Source organism: Dromiciops gliroides, chromosome 6 (genome assembly GCF_019393635.1).
Source record: "Dromiciops gliroides isolate mDroGli1 chromosome 6, mDroGli1.pri, whole genome shotgun sequence".
Taxonomy (NCBI): Eukaryota; Metazoa; Chordata; class Mammalia; order Microbiotheria; family Microbiotheriidae; genus Dromiciops; species Dromiciops gliroides.
In genome coordinates, this window is record NC_057866.1 from 210,448,779 (window position 1) to 210,468,112 (window position 19,334).

Genomic DNA, 19,334 nt, shown 5'->3' on the forward strand with positions numbered 1-19,334 from the left:
ATTCTGCCTTCATCAAGGTGTAATTTTCTAAAGTCCTTTAAACATTCAGGGTCTAAATCTTCCAGTCTAAACTAACAATAACTTACATCCTTCCCTTTAAAAAACCACTTCCCAAATCTGTTGGTGGTTAATTCCTTAAAAGCTATCTAGGGAAAGAAACTATAAAGCAAGATTTAAAAAAGTCAATTCAAATCTTTGCTGCTGATGCCAACAATGATATTAGACCATCAGCTACTTATCTGCCTGGTAATTAAAAAGGTCATTGGGCATTTTATTCCAAAGGATGGAGTTATAGCTAGGAAAAAGCACTGAATGGTCTCATGGCATTGGCCCCATGTACTTTCAGGGCCTGGGACTGTGAGTATCTGACATGGGAAGGGGCTGACATTTAAGTGTGTAGTAGCGTGAACAAGCCCAATTTCTAGGTCTTTCATCCCAGTTCCTAATTGTTGGGAAGTCAGGGGGAAGGGCCCTATTGTTTTTCCATACCAAGTCTCTCCTCCCAATTTTCCTCTGAGGTGGATCTAAGAATAGTTGACTTCCTCCCTTCCCCAAATTTACAGCTCTCCCTGGTAATTGCCTATTTCATTAGGATCATAAATCATAGCTGAGGTTGGGAGGGACTTTAGAGATTGTCTAGTGCAGTGGTCAGCAATATATGATCTGCAGGCCAAATCCTGCCTGCCACCTGTTTTTCTAAGGCCTCGGTAAAGATAATTTTTATATTTTTAAATAAAGTTTTATTGTATTTAAATTTTAAAAAAATATTCTTTAGTTAGTACATACCAAAACATGGGGTAGTCAGGATTTGGAAAGCCATTTCCCCTCTCTCATCCTCAGTTCCCTTATTTGTCAAATTATTTAGTTGAACTAGACTTGGGCTAGGCTAACAATGGCTCAAAGGTCAGTTGATACTTGAATTTATGTTTTATATTCCAAATCCTGTGTTCTTTCTGTCTCTCTGATATCAGAGAGAATATCAGAGAATCTGAATTTTGTGGTCTGAGTTATAAATCAGTTTCTAGAGTATTCCAAAACGTTTTAGTACAGAAATTTTCCACTTAACACTATACAAGGACTTTGTTGTTGTTGAGTCACGTCAGCTGTGTCTGACTCTTCGTGATCCCATTTGGGGTTTTCTTAGCCATTTCCTTCTCCAGCTCATTTTACAGATGAGGAAACTGAGGCAAACGGCATTAAATGACTTGCCCAGGGTCACACAACTACTAAGTGTCTGAAGCCCGATTTGAACTCATGAAGATGAGTCTTCCTGATTCAAAGCTCAATATTCTATCCTCTGCTCCCCCTAGATGCCCACACAGGGACCTCAAGTGGCACTTAATCCAATCTTCTATGGAATGTCAGAATACTTTCTTAAATCCTTAATAGATAGTTTTCCCTTGAACATTCACAATGACAGGTAGTTCATTACTTTTCAAGGCTATCCTTTTCATCATTAAACATCTTTAATTGAGAGGACATTATGACAAATGATCTGTCCCTTGTGAGAAATGATTTAGCCTTCACTTCTTTGGATGAGAAAAACTTTGTCAAAACCATAGCTTTCCAACAAAATAGTGAGCTTCCAATGACTACAAGTCAGTTCTTTCATTTTCAGGGTTTTTGTTTTTTTTTTTGTCTCCAAGTTATATGGAATCTTGAAGCTGAACGTAATAAATTCAACAAATATTTTTAGGTATTAAGTACCTACTGCTCTGCCAAAAAGTTTAAAAAAAAACTCTCTGCCTTAAGGAATTTAGAGTTTTATTGGGAGATGAAACATGACACGTATTTATAATCCAATTTAGGATATGATAAAAAGAGAGGAGAGGTTAATTGATGCCAGTATGTATTGAACAAGTACAGCACTATGAAAGATCCTGGCTGGCTATTGACAGAAGTACAGATGTTGGGGATGATAGAAAGCAGTTAGAGCCCACAACCTCCCAGAAAAAAAATTTTTCTTACCAATTGTCCTTCCGTGCTGCATGATAATGCTTGAATTAAGTGACGCTGGTAGAGAGTAGGCTGAAGGGGAAAACGGCCTCTGAAAGTAACTCATTGGACTGGTAGCTCCACCCGAGCGCCCATTCACCGTTATCTGAGCCTGAGAGAAATGAGAAGGCAACACAGTAAGTACATAGAGCCCCTAGACCCATCAGACCTAATGAAGGCCAAGGACACATTGCCTTCCTTGGAACAGTAATCAGTCATCACAGCCCTACTTCTGAAAACTGAAAATCCATCACCATAGGAGCAGGGAACATGCCTCATAAGCTTTCTCTCTCTTTCTCTTGGTGAAATGTTAGCAGCCTAGACCCCCATCTTCTTTGTACAGGCAAGATGTTAGGGTTCTTGAGAACATACCAGAAAATTCTTGGAAAAATGGGACTCAAAGGGCCAACAGAAATGTTACCTTAGCAGGAGTTAAAATGAAAAAGGAGAGAAAATTCGATCCTACAGATGTAACCCAATTCCTGCTATTCTGTACTTGTACCTCAGTTATATGATCTCTCAATAGTAATGGCGGCTATCTTGGGAAATTTTCCACCCCAGACAAAGTAATTGACAAAAGCAATGAATCTGTTTGGGCTTATACAACACAGGACAGTTGGGGAGTGTGAGGCAATACAAGGAAAAGCAACATTCTGTTTTGTCAGGATAAGGCCCTCCTGGGCTTCCACATACCACACTGATCTCTTGAAGCTGATATTCTTATGGCCTGGTTTTCTGAATTATACAGTCTGGCAGTCTTTTCTACTATTTTCTAATCACCCACATGGAGTAGTAAGTTGTTTAATAAAGTTCTGTCATTGGCTGGTTTGGGGCACCTCACAATGATGGGGAGGGGCTTAATAAACAGGAACTGAAAACTCTCACAGGTTGATCCAATCCTCAAAAAAAACCCAAACAAAACAAACCAAAAACCAAAAAATCCCCCCAAAACCTGTCTCTACAACAACTGGTCTTGTAACTACACAGGCTATTGTGGGCCTCCTGGCATAGGATGAGGGGATGGGGAAAGGAGGCTAGGAGCAAGCACCCAACAGGCCCATATCCACTGAGCCCCTTAGCAATGAACACCATTAAGCAAAGGTATCAGATGAGTTTTTGGGTTCTGATGGATGTGACTATTTCTATAGCCTTCCATGTAAAAAAGAGCTCCTTCAACATAAAATTTTATAGAGACTCTCTGGCTATACAGCTAAAGAGTCTAATAAAAATAACAGTCACTTTCTATAATTGAAGTATCCTGAAACATGTGGCTCATAACATTTCATTCCTGGGAAATATGGAGTCAGCTTATGACTTTGACACAGACTATGAACCGTGCATATGTGCAATTGTCATCCTGACAGCACTTATGTGAAATTTTATTAAATGATCATTTTAATCTAAAAAATCCTATTTGTTGGCTTCTATCATATTTATTTTACACTAAAATTTGTGGACAATGAATTACACAGATTTGAAAAGTTGATACCAGAAATACTCTAAGGAAGTCTGTTAGTTCACAAATCACATTCTGATCAAATGACATAGTATTTGTAAAGCACTTAGCACATAGTAGGAACATTATAAATGCTTGTTTCCTTCCTTTCTCCTTGCTTCTGTATCTATCACCCCTCATTACAAAAATGTCACCAGGAAACTTCTTTGAAGAATTTTAGTTTAGTTATTTAGTTCATTTGAAAGAGCCTCTTCTATTTGCTTTTACACAAACATTCACACAAATCTTCCTGAGCACATGACATATATAACAGGATAAACATATTTATTTATAAGTTAGCTTTCCCTGGAATGACTCAGAGGAAAATCATTGCTGAAGGACAGACAGTAAGAACATCAATTAAGTTTATTTACAGCTTTCATTCCTGTGAGACAGATGAGTGCCCGCAAAAGAGGTAATTGGTTAGTTAAAAGACGAGGAAAGGGATGAGCTTCATGCACTTGGTAACCATTTCTCTGGGAAACAAAACAATATTAGATACTCAGATAGGACATGCTAATATGAATCTCTAAGTAAACAGTTGTCTAAAAAAGTGCCAACATCATGGGACCAGGATCTTTTTATCTAAGCTTCCCTGTCTGCGGTCTTCCCTTAAAACACATTGTAAGATACACCTGTCAAAATTTCTGGGCTCCCTTTTTATGAATGCAAGTCACTACAGGATAACTGCAAATGATCCATTCATTGTAAACACAAAAATATCTTAAGTGAATTAAGACTATATAGGTGGTTTGTTCAACTTAAATATATATATATATATGTATATATATATATATATATACACACACACACACATATGTGGGTATGTGTAAATATATATGTATATGTGAGCATATGTATGTATATATACACATACATGTGTGTGCACATATATATGTATATATATGTGTGTGTATGTATGTGTGTATATATATATATATATATATATATATATATATATATATATATATATATATATATATATATATATATATATATATATATATGAGGAGCCATGGTATATGTTGAATATACACACAAACACACATACATCTATGTGCATATGAATTGTATATGTGTGTATGTGTATATTTATATGTATATGTATGAGAGGAGGCATGGTATGTGTTCAATAAAGTTTGACCTTAGAGTTGGGAAACTCTGTGTTCAAGTTCCCCATCTGACACATACTAGATGTACACATTTAGGGAATTCTAAGACCATAAATTGCTAAGCAAATTTCCTTCTGCTTTGGTAAGCGTTTCCTCTTAATGAGTTCCCTTACCAATAAAATCATGGGTTCAGTCTGAAAAAAGCCCACCCAACAACCCAGTATTTCTACCAATATAATTGTAATGAATAGTTTCTTGGACTGCGTAGGACCAGATTAATAATCAACAACTGTGAGGATAGAAATGTTCGGCTGCAAAATGAGATGGCAGACGAGAAATGGGTTCTTTTTCCCCTCTGGAGACCTGTTCCAAGAATGCAGAGAGCAAGGAAAGATGAATAATTACATGAGTGGCAGCTGGGGTGTTTAAGGCGGTGCCATCTGTCACAGCAGACATCTCATTCAAGGTTGGGGAAGGTGTTTCAGCACAGTCAGTAGGAGCATAGTTAGAAGAAGTCTGAAGCTCATCTAAAATGGTGGATGAGATCTCGCTCATGGAGCGGGAGGAAGGCTCACTCCGGGCGGAGTCTGCGATAAAAAAGGTGGTGGCGGTGGCAGTGTCGTTGCTGGGGACAATGCTGTCGGGAGCTAGGAAAGGGTATTTATAGGAGCAGTGTAAGGAGGTCAAAGGTTTAGGAAAGCGTGAAGACACAGCGTCATCAAGGGGTGGCAGGCTGGAAGATGCCAGGCAGGGGCCACTGTCGGGCGAAAAAGAGGTTTGATTAACTGGTACCGCGGAGAACTGACGCGGTGGAGAGACTTCAGCTGCGGCTGCTGCTGTTTTTCTGGGGGTCTGGGGAGCATTTGCCTCCTCCATCAAACTGGTGGCTAGTTTCTGCTTTCCAAGCTAGGGTTGGAGAGAAAAAAAAAAAAGAAAAGAGAAAATGAATGAAAAACATCTTCTCTCTTCACAGTGGGTCAGACAGACAAAGTGTTAGCTTTGTTTACTGCAATCTTAAGAAAACACATTCAGAGGAATTTGAAGTCAACCGCACACACTACTCTAAAAGCATGTAAACAAGAAGGAACCAAACGGGATGAGTATTTTTAGAAACAAAACGGAGACAGATCTCACATTGGGAGGCAATTATGAAGGAAGGGCTTGAGAAAGTTTACACAACTCAGGTCAAACATTTTTTTTTTAATGTATTTAAGGGGGCTGCTAGGTGGCATAGTTGGATAAAGCACTGGCCCTGGATTCAGGAGGACCTGAGTTCAAATCCAACCTCAGACACTTGACACTTACTAGCTATGTGACCCTGGGCAAGTCACTTAACCCTCATTGCCCCGAAAAAAAAAATTGATTTAAAAAGTCCTTGTGACAGCAGTGTGGGATGAGCCTGTTTTTTATGCTGGGAAGGATGTGCTACCTTCTTCTCTACCAGAATATACATTCTGGGGATGTAGGTTGCTTGTTTTTGTTTCCCTTGAAATGTCCAATACAGGAGAGTCAGGTTAGAGCAGGAAATCACTGTGACTTAATTGATCTAAATCTTGATCAAATCTGAGACGGTTAACCTCAGCACTAGGAAGACATACTGTCTGTGGGACTCTGGACAAGTCATTTCATCTGTGTGTTCTAGGATACTTGCCAAGACTACAAATTGCAGAGTTGTTCACCAGTATTCGCAGAGGAATTGTCTCATTTAGGAGTTCCTTGCTACAAGAAAATTTTATGCAAAAAGTTTAAAAAAAAAAGATCAAATAGTCTCTTCAACATGAAGAAATTGATTAGAATTTCCCACCCTCTTGAAAGCCTTACATTTGGTCAGTCACACTAATATGAATCCAAGTCCCAAGGGTCCATTCAAAAGGTATCTACAAATCACTTTGCTAAGAATAAAAAGAAAGGTGATGATGTGGATGAGAATGCATTAATAGTTGGTTAGGTTTGCCATTACTGCTTTTAATGTAAGGCAAAGGAGGAAGAAACTGAAAAAGGCAGAAGGATCTTAATACTTTCATGGATGTATTGCCTCAGTCTAAAAGAAAGATAAAAGAAGTAGGGTTTGTCAGAAGGAGAAATTAAAAAGCCGCCAGCGTGGATAGAGCACCGGCACTGGAGTCAGGAGGACCTGAGTTCAAATCCAGCCTCAGACACTCAACACTTACTAGCTATGTGACCCTGGGCAAGTCACTTAACCCCAATTGCCTGACTAAAAAAAAAAAAAAGCCACCAGCAAGGAAGCTTTTGAAGACATTTGCCAGTAATCTGTGATTTTTTATCCCAAAGTCTGAAATGGCAGGAATAGGAATCAATACAAGCCTCAATGAGAATGAAATAACCCTTAGGTCATTTTGAAGTGGGCTATATATGAGAAGGGATAGCTAGATGACTCAGTGGATAGAGATCTGGGCCTGGAATCAGGAAGACCTAAGTTCAAATCCAGCCTCAGACACTTCCTGGCCGTGTGACTTTGGGCATTTAGTCCCTGTTTGTCTTAATCTACTGGAGATGGAAATGGCAAACCACTCCAGTATCTTTGCCAAGAAAATTCCATGGACAATATGGTGCAGTATGGGTCATGAAGAGTCAGACAGGACTGAAGAATTGAACAGAAACAATGCATGGGAGGATCAGTGAGGAGGAATAAGGTAGGAGTGTCGAGCTAGATGGTTTGCAGGCTAGAAGAAGAGCTCGTAATGGTTTATGGGAAGGGTTGAAATGATAAAATGAGCTAGAGAGTGCTGCTGGACTTCCAGATAAATCACAATAAAAACAACGATAGTACCACATTTGCATATTAATCTATCTACAAAACACCTTCACAACACTGTGTGATGAAAGTATGCTAATGCCCATATGATCCCCCTTTTGCAGATGAGAGAACTGAGGCCCGAAGAGAAAAATGTGACTTTCTCTTACTTAAAAGTAACATTTAAACCCAGGTCTTTTGACTCTGATTTGAAAATGCTCACAATCTTTATGTAATCACTAAAATGTTCAATTTAAAGAAAAATGAAAATCATTAAGAAATTTTAGGAGAAGGATATATATCTCTAGAACAACCTTAACCTTTTTGTGTGTCCTAGAACTCTCTGACGATCTGGTATAGTCTGCGGATCTCCTATCCAAAAATATATATTTTTTTCCATGGATAAAATACAATTCATAAGTTTTCTTAAAAACACAGCTATGAAAATATATGATTTAAAAGTTTCCAGGCCCCAGGCTAAGACCCTGTTTTAGAGAAAAATGCAAATTGTCATGAGTTTAAAAAGCTACACATATACAACCTTAGGTTAAAGGAGTTGTTATATTTCAATTAGAGGTGTTGGTTTTTAAAATCTTACAGATTCAATGTGATGTACATAAGTGAATTGAAAAATAGAATGGCTCATGCCTTTGTTTGGGATGCACATGAGTAAAATCCTATCATTAGATCAGACATTGATAGAAGTAAATTACCAAACTGGAAATTATAATAAATATAGGTGAAGACACTTGATATAACATTGTTTTATCTATGAAATTTCCTTATGTGTGGGTCCAAAAAAAAAGAATATAATGCATTCCCAAGGTAGAAACAAGACACACCATATGGGACAATATATGTTCGAATCTGGTAAATATACAAGGAATTGATTTCCTCAAAAAAGAAAAAAGAAAATATACAAGGAATTGATTTCCAAATGGTGGGATAGAATACTGAGTGTAGACTCAGGAATACATTAGTTCAAATTCTGCCTCTGAATTTAGGTGTGGCCTTGGGTAATTCCCTAACACCTTATGTAGTAAAGTCACAATTTAAGTCCTTTTTTTCATAGAGGGAGTTACGACACTGGGAGTTCCCAGCTCTTCTCTGTATTTACTGTGTGTATTTCTAAGCAAAAACGTGTTTAATGATTTTAGAAATAAATTTCAGGATTGGATAATGTCAAATAAAACTCTTAAAAAATACAAGTTACATGTAGAGAGACAGTACAGCATAGTGGATAGAAAGCCAAGCTAGAAGTTAGGAGGACTTCCAGTAGGTCTTAGTTTTACCTCTGACCCATACTGGCTGTGTGACCCTGATTGAAAGTCACTTAATTAACCTCTCCATGCCTTAGACAACTGTGTAAGACCAGAAATGACAGAGAAGGTGCCAAATTGCATTGGTTTCCAGAGTTCCCTCATCCTGGATTCCACTATAACAATTGCAGTCCATAGTTCATTTAAACTTATCTGCCCAGAAGGACATTCTAACACTGTAGACATAAAAGGGGAAAAAAATCTTCAGGCAGAAGTTTCATGCTGGGGCCTGATTAATTGGTCTTTAAAAAAGCCACTTAAAAACATGACTGAATATAAAGCAATGCACAAAAGAATTAAGAAAATGGAAAAATAGACTTATTTCACTTTTATGAAACTGCTTCTGAGTTCAGAAGGATATTCAGGTTTTTTTAAAAAATATAAATGGCACCAGATGATATTTTCCTCTACTCAGGAATTGTTTAAATCCAAACAGGAATTTGTTTGTTTGTTTAGTTTGGAGATAAATACAAGAGGCCCCAAAAGGGAGGGCATGGTATCTTGAGTCATCTTGAGCCACTGTCAAAGGAAAAAAAAAATCCAAACATGGCCACTGACAGTGACAAAGGAGGCATTTTCACAGCATTCAGCTTAGCTGTGTTCACAGTTATTCAAGAAACAGCAGGTTGCAAAGTTCCAGAATGAAGGCTGTTCAAGGTGTTGTTACTCCTCCAAAGTGTTTAGTTCCTTCAAGTGGATTGGAGAACAAATCACTTTGGGCAGACAGGACTTCTGAGGTGGATGCAATCTCAATAGGAAAAATCTGACAGTGGGGAATTCATGCCAATCCAAGATTACTTACATAATTGACTAGCTAATTATTAAATTTAACATATATTTATGGTACTTGTTGTTGCTAGATTGTTAGAAGAAGGGAGAGCTGAAAACTTACTTCACAGGTTAAAACTGGTAGGAAATTCAGAGGTCATTCTGATATGACCTCAATTTATAGATGAGCAAATTGAAGCTCAGAGACTTGAAGTGACTGTCCCAAATCACCCAGCCAGGACATGACAGGAATAGGACTTGAACCCAGATCTCCTGGGTATTTTGACTCTAAGTCCTCTCCATTATTTCATGATAAATATTAGATGTGCCCAATGGCATTTCAAGATATGTTAGATGATGAGGAGTGTAGGGATTGTCTTGTTTTCTACAGGAGGGACTGTTATATAATGAGTCCTGTTCTAGACTTGAAAGCCAAAGGGCAAAAGGGACTAGGAGTGACTAAGGGAGGTTCCATAAAATAGCACATTTACACAAAATGCTCAATTTAGGTAAACCCACTAAACGTATTCAAAATATCCATTTCCTGAAAAATAAGCTACTCAACTTGTATATGATTCAGGTTGTTCTGATCTTCAAGGAAAATGAAAAGGCAAGCTAGAATCACTCCTCCTTTCTAGAATTCACCTCTTTAGCTTCCATGATTTTACCCTCTGTTTTATCTTTGACCTCTTACCACTTTGCCTTATGTTCTTTTTTCAAGTCCAAATATGAGCATACTTTAACAATGAGTCCTCACCCTTCTGCTCTCTTCTCTCTGTGTCTCTTCTTTCTTCTCTCTTTCTTATGTCTCTCTCTGACATGCTTTCCCTTAGTAATCTCATTGGCTCATGAAGCTCTGACTTTCACCTTTTTATTAATGACTGGACCTACAGTCAGAAAGATTTGAATTCAAATCCTGCCTCAGACACTTACTAGCTAGCTGTGTGACCCTGAGCAAGTCACTTAACCCTGTTTACCTCAGTTTCCTCAAGTATAATATGAAATCGAGAAGGAAATTGCAAACCACTTCGATCACTTTGCCAAGAAAGCCTCAAAAGTAATCAGACATAACCAAAAATGACTAAACAACAAAAGTTTCAAACAAGTGAGGAAAATGAATGATTTGCCTGTGATTGAAGTGTATTTTTCAATTAACAATAGTAAAGAATTTAAGGAAGCTTTGGAAAATTCTGACTACCCCACCGATATAAAAAAGAAAACTTAAAGACCCAATAGGTAGTTTAGAAATGGCTATAACTGGAGAAAGGGCTACACAAAATAGACATAGAATGATTTTAGAGAAATAGAAGTTAAACTTTTTGAAATAAAGCTGCTAATAAACTGGAAAACTCTTCCAAAACCTAACTGGTAGCACTATAAACATGAAAAATGTAAGAAAGGCTCAGAGAAACCACTTCGTATTGTACCTATAATAAAGCTGCCTTCAGAATCCCACTGAGTTTTTTTGTTTGTTTGTTTTTTGCAAATTATTCAAATTCCTCTAAATGAAAATAGATGTTTAAAAAAAGACCTCTAATGGCAACATACTGTGGAATACTGGATTTGCTGTTTTCTGCAGTGAGTCTAAGCCAGTGTTACTGGGAGCTTAATGAAATCGCCAAAATGATCATATTAGTCTTTGCTCAATCCACAGGAGCAAATGCTAAGGGACCCCTGGAATCCAGGGGATTCCACGCAAGGAAGGGGTACCTCTTTGATATAAATTTCCTTGTTGGTTAATCAACAAAGTTGAATTCATGCTCCTTGGATGTGTCTATTTGTGGATGTAAAATGATTCATTTCTAGTATTGTTATTCCTGTTACTACTTCAATCAAAAAGTCTCATCAATTAGTTTAAATATATTTACAAATTTCATTGAAAAAAGGAAGGATTTATTCAGTGACTCCTCTTAGTGCATCTGGAGTTTTTCCAGTGTCAGTGATGATACTTTGACCATAGGCAAGCCACCCAGTTTTTCACCTGTTCAAAAAGTGGTCAGTGATACTCTTGGTAACACAAGAGATTTGTGGGGAAAGTACTTTATGAACATTAGGCACAACTTGTAAACTGAACTACCATGTTTGCTGTTATCCCCAAGCTCTATGGAGCTTTGCCATTCTTTGACATGACAAGTATCTATCCATATCCAAAAGCCATAGGTACTGGATTGTCCTATCCTATCCCAAGGGACTGAGGGTGGAGCTGAGTCCAAGCTTCAGGGAGCACACCAGAATCCAGAATTCAGGCACCTAGAGAATCCACTTGCAGAAGGATGGGGCTCTGCTTTAAGTTCGTGTAGCATCAACTACATTAGAAAGATCCCTTTTAAAACATAAAATAAAGGAATCCCAAACTAATAAACACCCAAATAAGACTGGAAAACTACATGAGAATGTAAACAAAATGATCATGAATACCCTGGGAGGCTCTAATGACATTTTATGCACAGGGAAAGGACACCTATGATTTGAAATATAACCAAAAAAGATGAATATTCCAATAAATCTCCCTTGGGCTGGCCTTTTTATAAACTAAATTGGAAGGATAAAGTAATAAATGTTCAGCTACACTGTGCTTCTTCCAGTTCTGTTTATAATCGTAATTCTTTTCTCTGGACATCACTGGCTTTCCTCTGAAGTTGCTGTATGGTCAAGATAGGGCTCCTCTTGGGAAGTGAAAATCATGAGGGCAAATGCAGGAAGGAAGAATGCTGAGATCAGGTTCTTGGTGGGGAAGGAAAGGGGGATTACTGTCCCAAACAAGGGATTAGACACAGACATAGACAGTTCATGGAGGCAGAGTCATCTAAGGTCACAATATGGCAGACTTGCCTTCAGTGTCTATTTGTACTATTGATGTGACTATGTATCCTTTCTTTCTCCTGTTGTATATCATGCAGTCAATCTTGGCAGACCCTCTGCTTTAACACCAATCCCTCCTACGTACTGTTTGCCCCACAAGGATTGGGTCTTTGGTAGGGATATTTCTGGGTCAGCAGGTTCAACATTCCACTTGTCTACTTAGACCAATTCACTGACAAGATTTCTATGTTGTTTTTTTTTTTTTTTTAAGTGAGGCAATTAGGGTTAAGTGACTTGCCCAGGGTCACACAGCTAGTAAGTGTTAAGTGTCTCAGGCTGGATTTGAAACTCAGGTACTCCTGAATCCAGGGCTGGTGCTTTATCCACTGCGCCACCTAGCTGCCCCAAGATTTCTATGGTTTTAAATGGCATTGTGGCCGTGTTCTAGGCAAACTCTAACTCCTTTCTTCCCTCCCTCTCCCCATTCTCTCTGTTCCCTCTCTTTCTCTTGTCTCTCTTCCTCTTCTCTCTTAAAAGGCTAGTCTGATCAGGTACACCATCAAAGAAGTCAACACAAAGCCAACTTAAACTCCAGCTTTTGTATCATTGTCTGAACTGCTGATATTCATCTTTGTTGCATCTGTCCACCTGAGCTCATCTATGTTAAAACATGTGGCTAAGGGCCTTAGACTGCAATGAAGGAAAAGGAAACAGGCTGCATACAGGACTGAAGACTGAGAGGGTAGAGAAAAGATCTAGTTAGATTGGGCCAGGTCTAGATACATTCAAAACCAATCAACAGCATTGTTAACTATCAGTAGAGACAGGCAGACGTGCCTTCTGGGCCAAAGCATCCATCCATCTCCTTGTGCCAGAGTCGCCACACCTCTTTTACTTCCAGACCTGATCCCTGCACTGTGTTTGTGTCCTGAGCCAACTTTGACACGAATGATGGGAGATGGTCATTTCTTGTTAAAAAAAAAAAAAAAGAGAGATCTTAGAGGATAGAATGTGCATGTCTTAAATGTTTTCCACTTACAAAACCTATGTATTATTTGATCCTCTTAAGAATCAGAACTCATTGAACCATAGGCATTCTTGGTGAAAGGGCTCTTTGAAATTGACTCTTGAGACCATCTAGTTTAACCCTGTAATTTCTAGATGTGGATATTAAAGTGAGCATGGGTTAAGTTATGTGAGATTGGAGCAATAGTAGCAACATGAATCCCAGAATTCAGGATCTTGGAGAAATTTTTTTGTTAACGTTGTGCTCCTTTTTCCAACCTTACAAAGCAAATCTAAATAGATCATTATCTAATTTATTTTATTTTATTTTTTTACTCTAAGGGCTAAGAAAGGGCAAATGTTTGCGTGCAAAAGGAAAACTTCTGAGAAGATTCTGATAATGAACAGCCCTATTATTTTGTTTCCATTATTCGCCTTCATTCATTTCCATTTTCTTTGTACAAGGACATGATTTCTGTCCTCAAATTTCTCTGTGTGAGCTAAAAGATAAGTAGTTACAGATATACTGTAGGATCAAATGTTCTTCAATAGGTGGCCTACTTGTATACTCTTGGCTGGTAACAGTTAACTGTATGATAAATGTTTGTTAGATGGATGAATGAAAAAAATGAACTGTACAAAAATACGTATTTTATGAATATAAATATTATATTATTTCTAAAGAGAATCAGTAAATATTTGGGATACTCAAATATAGTCACTGGTATTTGATACATTTTTAATAGCTCTTAAGAATTAGAGCTGGGGTATTTGAGGTCTATGGTTATATTTTGTGGGGGGGAAAGAAAGTATGTTATTTGGAACAACATCTCTGTCGCAGTGAGATCATTACAAAGGCTCTTTGAATGAACGGAAGTTCTCTCACCAGATGGTCTGAAGCCCTAAAAACATGAATAATATTCTTCTCCTCCATGCTAAAGTGGGATGCTATCCCAAAGGGAGCTCTATATGGGGAATAACACCACCCCTCTCCTTTCGTGTTCCCTGCTCGCTACCTCCCAGCATGCTTAGTGTTGAGTCTGTTAACTTGGTGAGTGTAGGTGTTTGATGAAATGCCACGCTGTGAGTCATGTCACACTTCTGTTTTCTCTTAAGTTCCATCAGATAAAACTTTTAAGAAGAGAAGCATTTGTCAGTCACTAATAGAAATGCTTTGATGTGTTTTGGCATTAAAAAAAAAAAAAACACCACACACCTCCTAAAACACTTGGAGCTTCTTTAGTCTCCTTTTCTTTTGGGGTCAGTTTGCCCTCTGACCTCTCTCATCCTCTTTGTTCATAGGAGGGCACTAATTGTGGGCTCTCAGGGACAAAGAGTAAGTAGCTGGAACAACAGCAACACTCAGCATCCTCCTTAGCTTCCTATTTCCTACTGATTCAAATCCAGTTTTAGAGCCAAGTCTTCAAATGGCCCCAAAATCCAGCACTCTCCTGGCTGGCTAATCCTTCTATTATACACGTTCTGTTTCAGTCAAATCACCTCTGGATCAAAGCCTATAGTTCCCTGCCTCTGGGTATTTGCTTACACTGCTACCCATGCCTGAATATTCTCCTGCTCCTTTTCACCTGTTGAAATTAAACCTGGTTTTTAAAACTTAACTCAAATGCTCCCTAAAGTATTCCTTGATCAACCCACTGTGTCCCCTTAGATCTCACGTGCCATTTTGTTTGAACTTCTTTAAATAGACTTTTAAACAAAACACGGAATGCCCTAAATGAAAAGAAAGGACTAAGAATGATTTAAGGAGAGAGAGATCACTTTCAGTTTATGGGTGGAAGGGAATCAGAGGAAGACTTTTTTGTTGGAGGAATGGTTGAATTTGGTCAGGAAGGAAGGAAGGAAGGAAGGAAGGAAGGAAGGAAGGAAGGAAGGAAGGAAGGAAGGAAGGAAGGAAGGAAGGGGTCTCAACCATTAGAACAACTATAATAATAGCTGCCATTTATCTAATACCTTGAAATTCACAAAGTGCTTTATAAACCATCGAGTCATTTGAGCATCATGATATCTTTTTGAGGTAGGTGATAGAGTTTTAATTATCTCCCTCTTCTGGATGATGAAACTGAAGAGACTTCCCCATGTCTGAGTAAATGTTAAAAGGCAGGATTTAAACCTAGATCTTCCTTAGTTCAAGTCCATTACTCTATCCATCATCCCATGACCCTCTCTGATGCGGGCAAGGTTCAATCAAGGAAGGTGGGGACCCTATATAATATCAATAACATCTAGATTATGCAAAGATGCAGTCCAGTTAGGACTAGGCAAACCACATGTGAAATATGTTTGATTTGGGGTAGGTACCATATTCTAAGTTATTGACAAATTATAGCTACTTCATAGGAAGATAAGAAGATGGCAGCTGCCCTGGAAAGGCTGTCCTCTGAGGAATATTTCTATGAATGTTTAGTTTAGAAAAGAGAAGATTAATGGGAGACTATATAGTGGCTTTATATTATTTGAAAAGCTATCACACAGAGAAGGGGGGAGGAAAGGTGGTACAGTGGATAGAGTACTGGGCCTGGAGTAAGGAAGACCCGAGTTCAAATTTGACCTTGGATGCCTAACAGCTGTTTGAACATGGGCAAGTCACTTAACCTTTGCTTGCCTCTTTTTCTTCATCTATTAAATGAGGGTGATAATGGCTCCTACCTCCAAGGGTTGTTATGTGGATAAGTTGTGATAATATTTATAAAGCAGATAGCATAGTCCCTGACTAGGTTAGCAATGATTAGGTAGCTATTGGGAGCAGAAGGTGGAAACTAGAGCAAGGTAGCCTAGGGCTTGGTATAAAGAACTTTCTACCAAATGGGACTATCCAATAATGCTAATGGGAACCCTATGATATTGGAGATGGTCCAGGAAAATGCAGATGAACTGTCCCATCATCCCACCATCCAGATGCTGACAACCCTGTAACTACTTATTCACTTGGAATGTGTGAGATAAATCCCCCACTTGGAGCAGCTGTGACTGTGAGGCATTGGCCCCTTAAGGAATTTTGTTTTTCATGATAATTGAAAAGATGAGTTTTGCTCTCATGGAATATAATGTTCATTTCTGGGGGATCCATGGTTTTGCTCTAGTTACCAAGTTTCCGCTGAAAACCTTCATGTGCTTGAAAAGTTATTGGTGGAATTTGTTCCTGTGGCTCCAGAGAGACAGTAATCTTTATAATCTCTCTTTCTTCAGGACTTTGGGAGAGTTAAATTAAAAGACAAACAGCTTGTAAAAGTAGAATTTGGCTTCAAGAAAGGACTATAATTCAGAGCAGTTTAGACTATTTTCTTAACTCATTTAAAATAATGCCCAGATGCTAATGAAATTCTAAGATGGTTAAAAAGCTCCTGGGATACCAGCAATGTTTCTCCCTTTGGAGGGGTACACATCTTCAAATTTTGAGACAGGCTAATTCCCAAATTTGTTCATAAACTTCTCCACCTTTGTCATCAGTTGGTTCCAGCTTCACTAAGATTTCAGACCAGAGGGGGTGTAAGAGATTAAATTGACCCTTGTGAATCTTTTTTTCTATGAAACATGGTTTAGAAATGAAACCTGACACTTCTGATTATATATTTCCATTCTTTTTTTGAATACTTAATCTCTCTGAATAATAGAAATTGAAATAATTTCCTATGGGAATTTTGAGTGTGAATTGCTTGTTCAGGCATATTTGCTCAGGGTTAAGCGGCATGCATACTGGGTGGTCTCCTCAGTCTCACTGCCAATAACACAGAAGAAAACTTTAAAGAAAAGCTTTCAGATGAAATTAGATTTACACATATAACAGATTTATCTCGGAAGACAGATTACCAGAGTCATGCCTGCTGACTTCTGCACTTTGTCCTGAAGGAAGGCCAAACTCTCAATCCCCCTGCCCCACCCAATCCCTATAATAATAATGATGCTGATCTATTGCCACTCGGCACACCCCTGCTCCTTGCTGCCTAATTTGGTCCATTCTGAGATGTGAGTGGTTGAACATATCCCTTCTTCCATTTAAAAGGAGCAGGGTCCTACCTTTTAAAAGAAAAAGGTGGGGAGTAGGGAACTCCATTGGTATAAATTTCAAGTATTATGACAATGGGGGAAGGGGCCTTCAAAGAAAGGCAATGTGATGTAGTGTAAAGAGCATTAGACAGAAGATGTAGTTTGGAGTCCTGACTTGAGTAAGTTATGTAATCCTTCAGGATGCTTGCCTAGAAAATGAGGATTAAGACAGTTTCTCTACTTGTCTCAAAGGGTGGTTGTGAGGGACACATGAGATGATAAGGCAGCAAGACCTGCAATCAGCAAGAGCTGTGTTCAAATCTCGCTTGTCACACTTATGATCTGTACTACTTAATGTTTCTAAGTTTCAGTGTCTCCATAGTCTAATCAGGTTAGTAATACCCACTGTGCCTACCTCATGGAAATATATGAAAGTAGCAAATGAAATAATGGTATGTAAAGTGCTCTGCACACTTCTACACATCATATATAATTAACATGGACTAAGAGTTATAAAAATGTATCATTCAATAATGGTATATCATTATTATTTTAATATACTAGAATGATAAAAATATACTCAATTACTATTATTGTTGTTGTTATATTGTATGATGATCAATTGTGATAGACTTAGCTCTTCTCAGCAATACAATGATCCAAGACAATTCCAAAGAACTCATTCATGATGGAAAATGTTCTCCACATCCAGAAAAAAGAACTGTGGATTCTGAATGCAGATTGAACCAGACTGGTTCTATTTTTTTTTTTTTGAGTTTTTTTCCTTTTGTTCTGATTCTTCTTTCACAATATGACAAATGCAGAAATATGTTTAATGTGATTGTACATATATAACCTATATCAGATTGCTTTCTGTTTTGAGGAGCGGGGAGGGAAGGGAGGGAGAAAAATTTGGAACTAGAAAATCTTATGAAAACGAATGTTGTTGAAAATTATCTTTACATTTAATTGGAAAATAATAAAATACTTTTATGATTTAAAAAATAAAGAACTTAATAACCATTTTATTAAAGGCATACATATACTACCTACTCTATGTTCATCCTTGAATTTTCACATTATTTTTTAATGAAACAACTGTCAAATATATATGTTTAAAGCAACACATATATCACCAAACCCATGATCATTTTAGTACTATTTGGAAGGGAAAGAAAATATATTCCCCCATCTTTTCTCTCAATAGAATAATGCATGCAATAATTTGAGGTGGGTTGATACTGTAATAGCAATTTATAGATAATTATGTCTTATTTCCTTTTTTAAAGAATACATCACATATTTTATATTCCATCCAAACTGAAGTATTTTTCATTTGTTGAGAGTGCCTTGCTCTTTTCCATATTTGTGCCTTTGTCCATGCTTCCCCCTGTGCCTAGAAACTTTTCCCTTACTTTCTTTGTCTGAAATCCTTTCAATCTTTCCTGATTCCCTAGCTCCCATCACTTATGGACTTCTACTCTGCATTTCACATTACACTTGGTTCTGTATCTCTTCAATGATCTTATTATGTAATGTCAGGGTTTGTTTCTTTTTTATTGTCATAACCACATACTGGAGTTTAAGCTCCAAACGTGTAAGCTCACATCTAAACTTCATATTGCCACCCAACATAAAGCTCTGTGTACAGTGGGCACTGAATATTTCTTAAATGTTATGGAATGAATAAGTCAAATCATAATGCTTCATAGACTTATAGAATCTCAGCATTGAAAGGACCTTAAATTCCATCTAATCCAACAAATACCTAAAAATAATTCCACTCTATCACATGTGGTCATCTAGGCTTTATATTAATTATGTCAACTGTAATTTGCTGAGGTTAATGAGTATCAAAAGGTCTTCAATAGAAGAGGTCAATGTTTTCTATTTCCCCCCAAAAAAGAGTCTTAATTTCCATTTTTCTAAGTCTTTATATGTTTGAATGGAAAAAGATGGAAGTTACTCTGGACACTGATGGCAGTAATTTATAAATTCCCTAGTTATAATTGACATTTGATGTACAGTAGAAAGAGTCAGAAGGCATGAGTTCAAATCCTGACCTTGCTGGTTACTAA

General features: G+C 37.8%; 1 protein-coding gene across 26 annotated transcripts in view; it reads right to left on the reverse strand.

The window, feature by feature from the left end:
* SORBS2 (sorbin and SH3 domain containing 2) overlaps positions 1 to 19,334 on the reverse strand; it is a 511,092-nt gene that overhangs the window by 105,641 nt on the left and 386,117 nt on the right. For 18 of the 26 annotated variants that reach the window (XM_043970499.1, XM_043970498.1, XM_043970500.1 and 15 more), the window contains 2 exons: positions 5,008 to 5,508; positions 1,969 to 2,107 (listed from right to left, as the gene is read on the reverse strand). In XM_043970499.1, coding sequence (XP_043826434.1) covers positions 1,969 to 2,107; positions 5,008 to 5,508 — 640 coding nt within the window. The remainder of the gene's footprint in view (positions 1 to 1,968; positions 2,108 to 5,007; positions 5,509 to 19,334) is intronic. The other 8 variants (XM_043970504.1, XM_043970506.1, XM_043970524.1 and 5 more) reach the window with 1 other exon arrangement.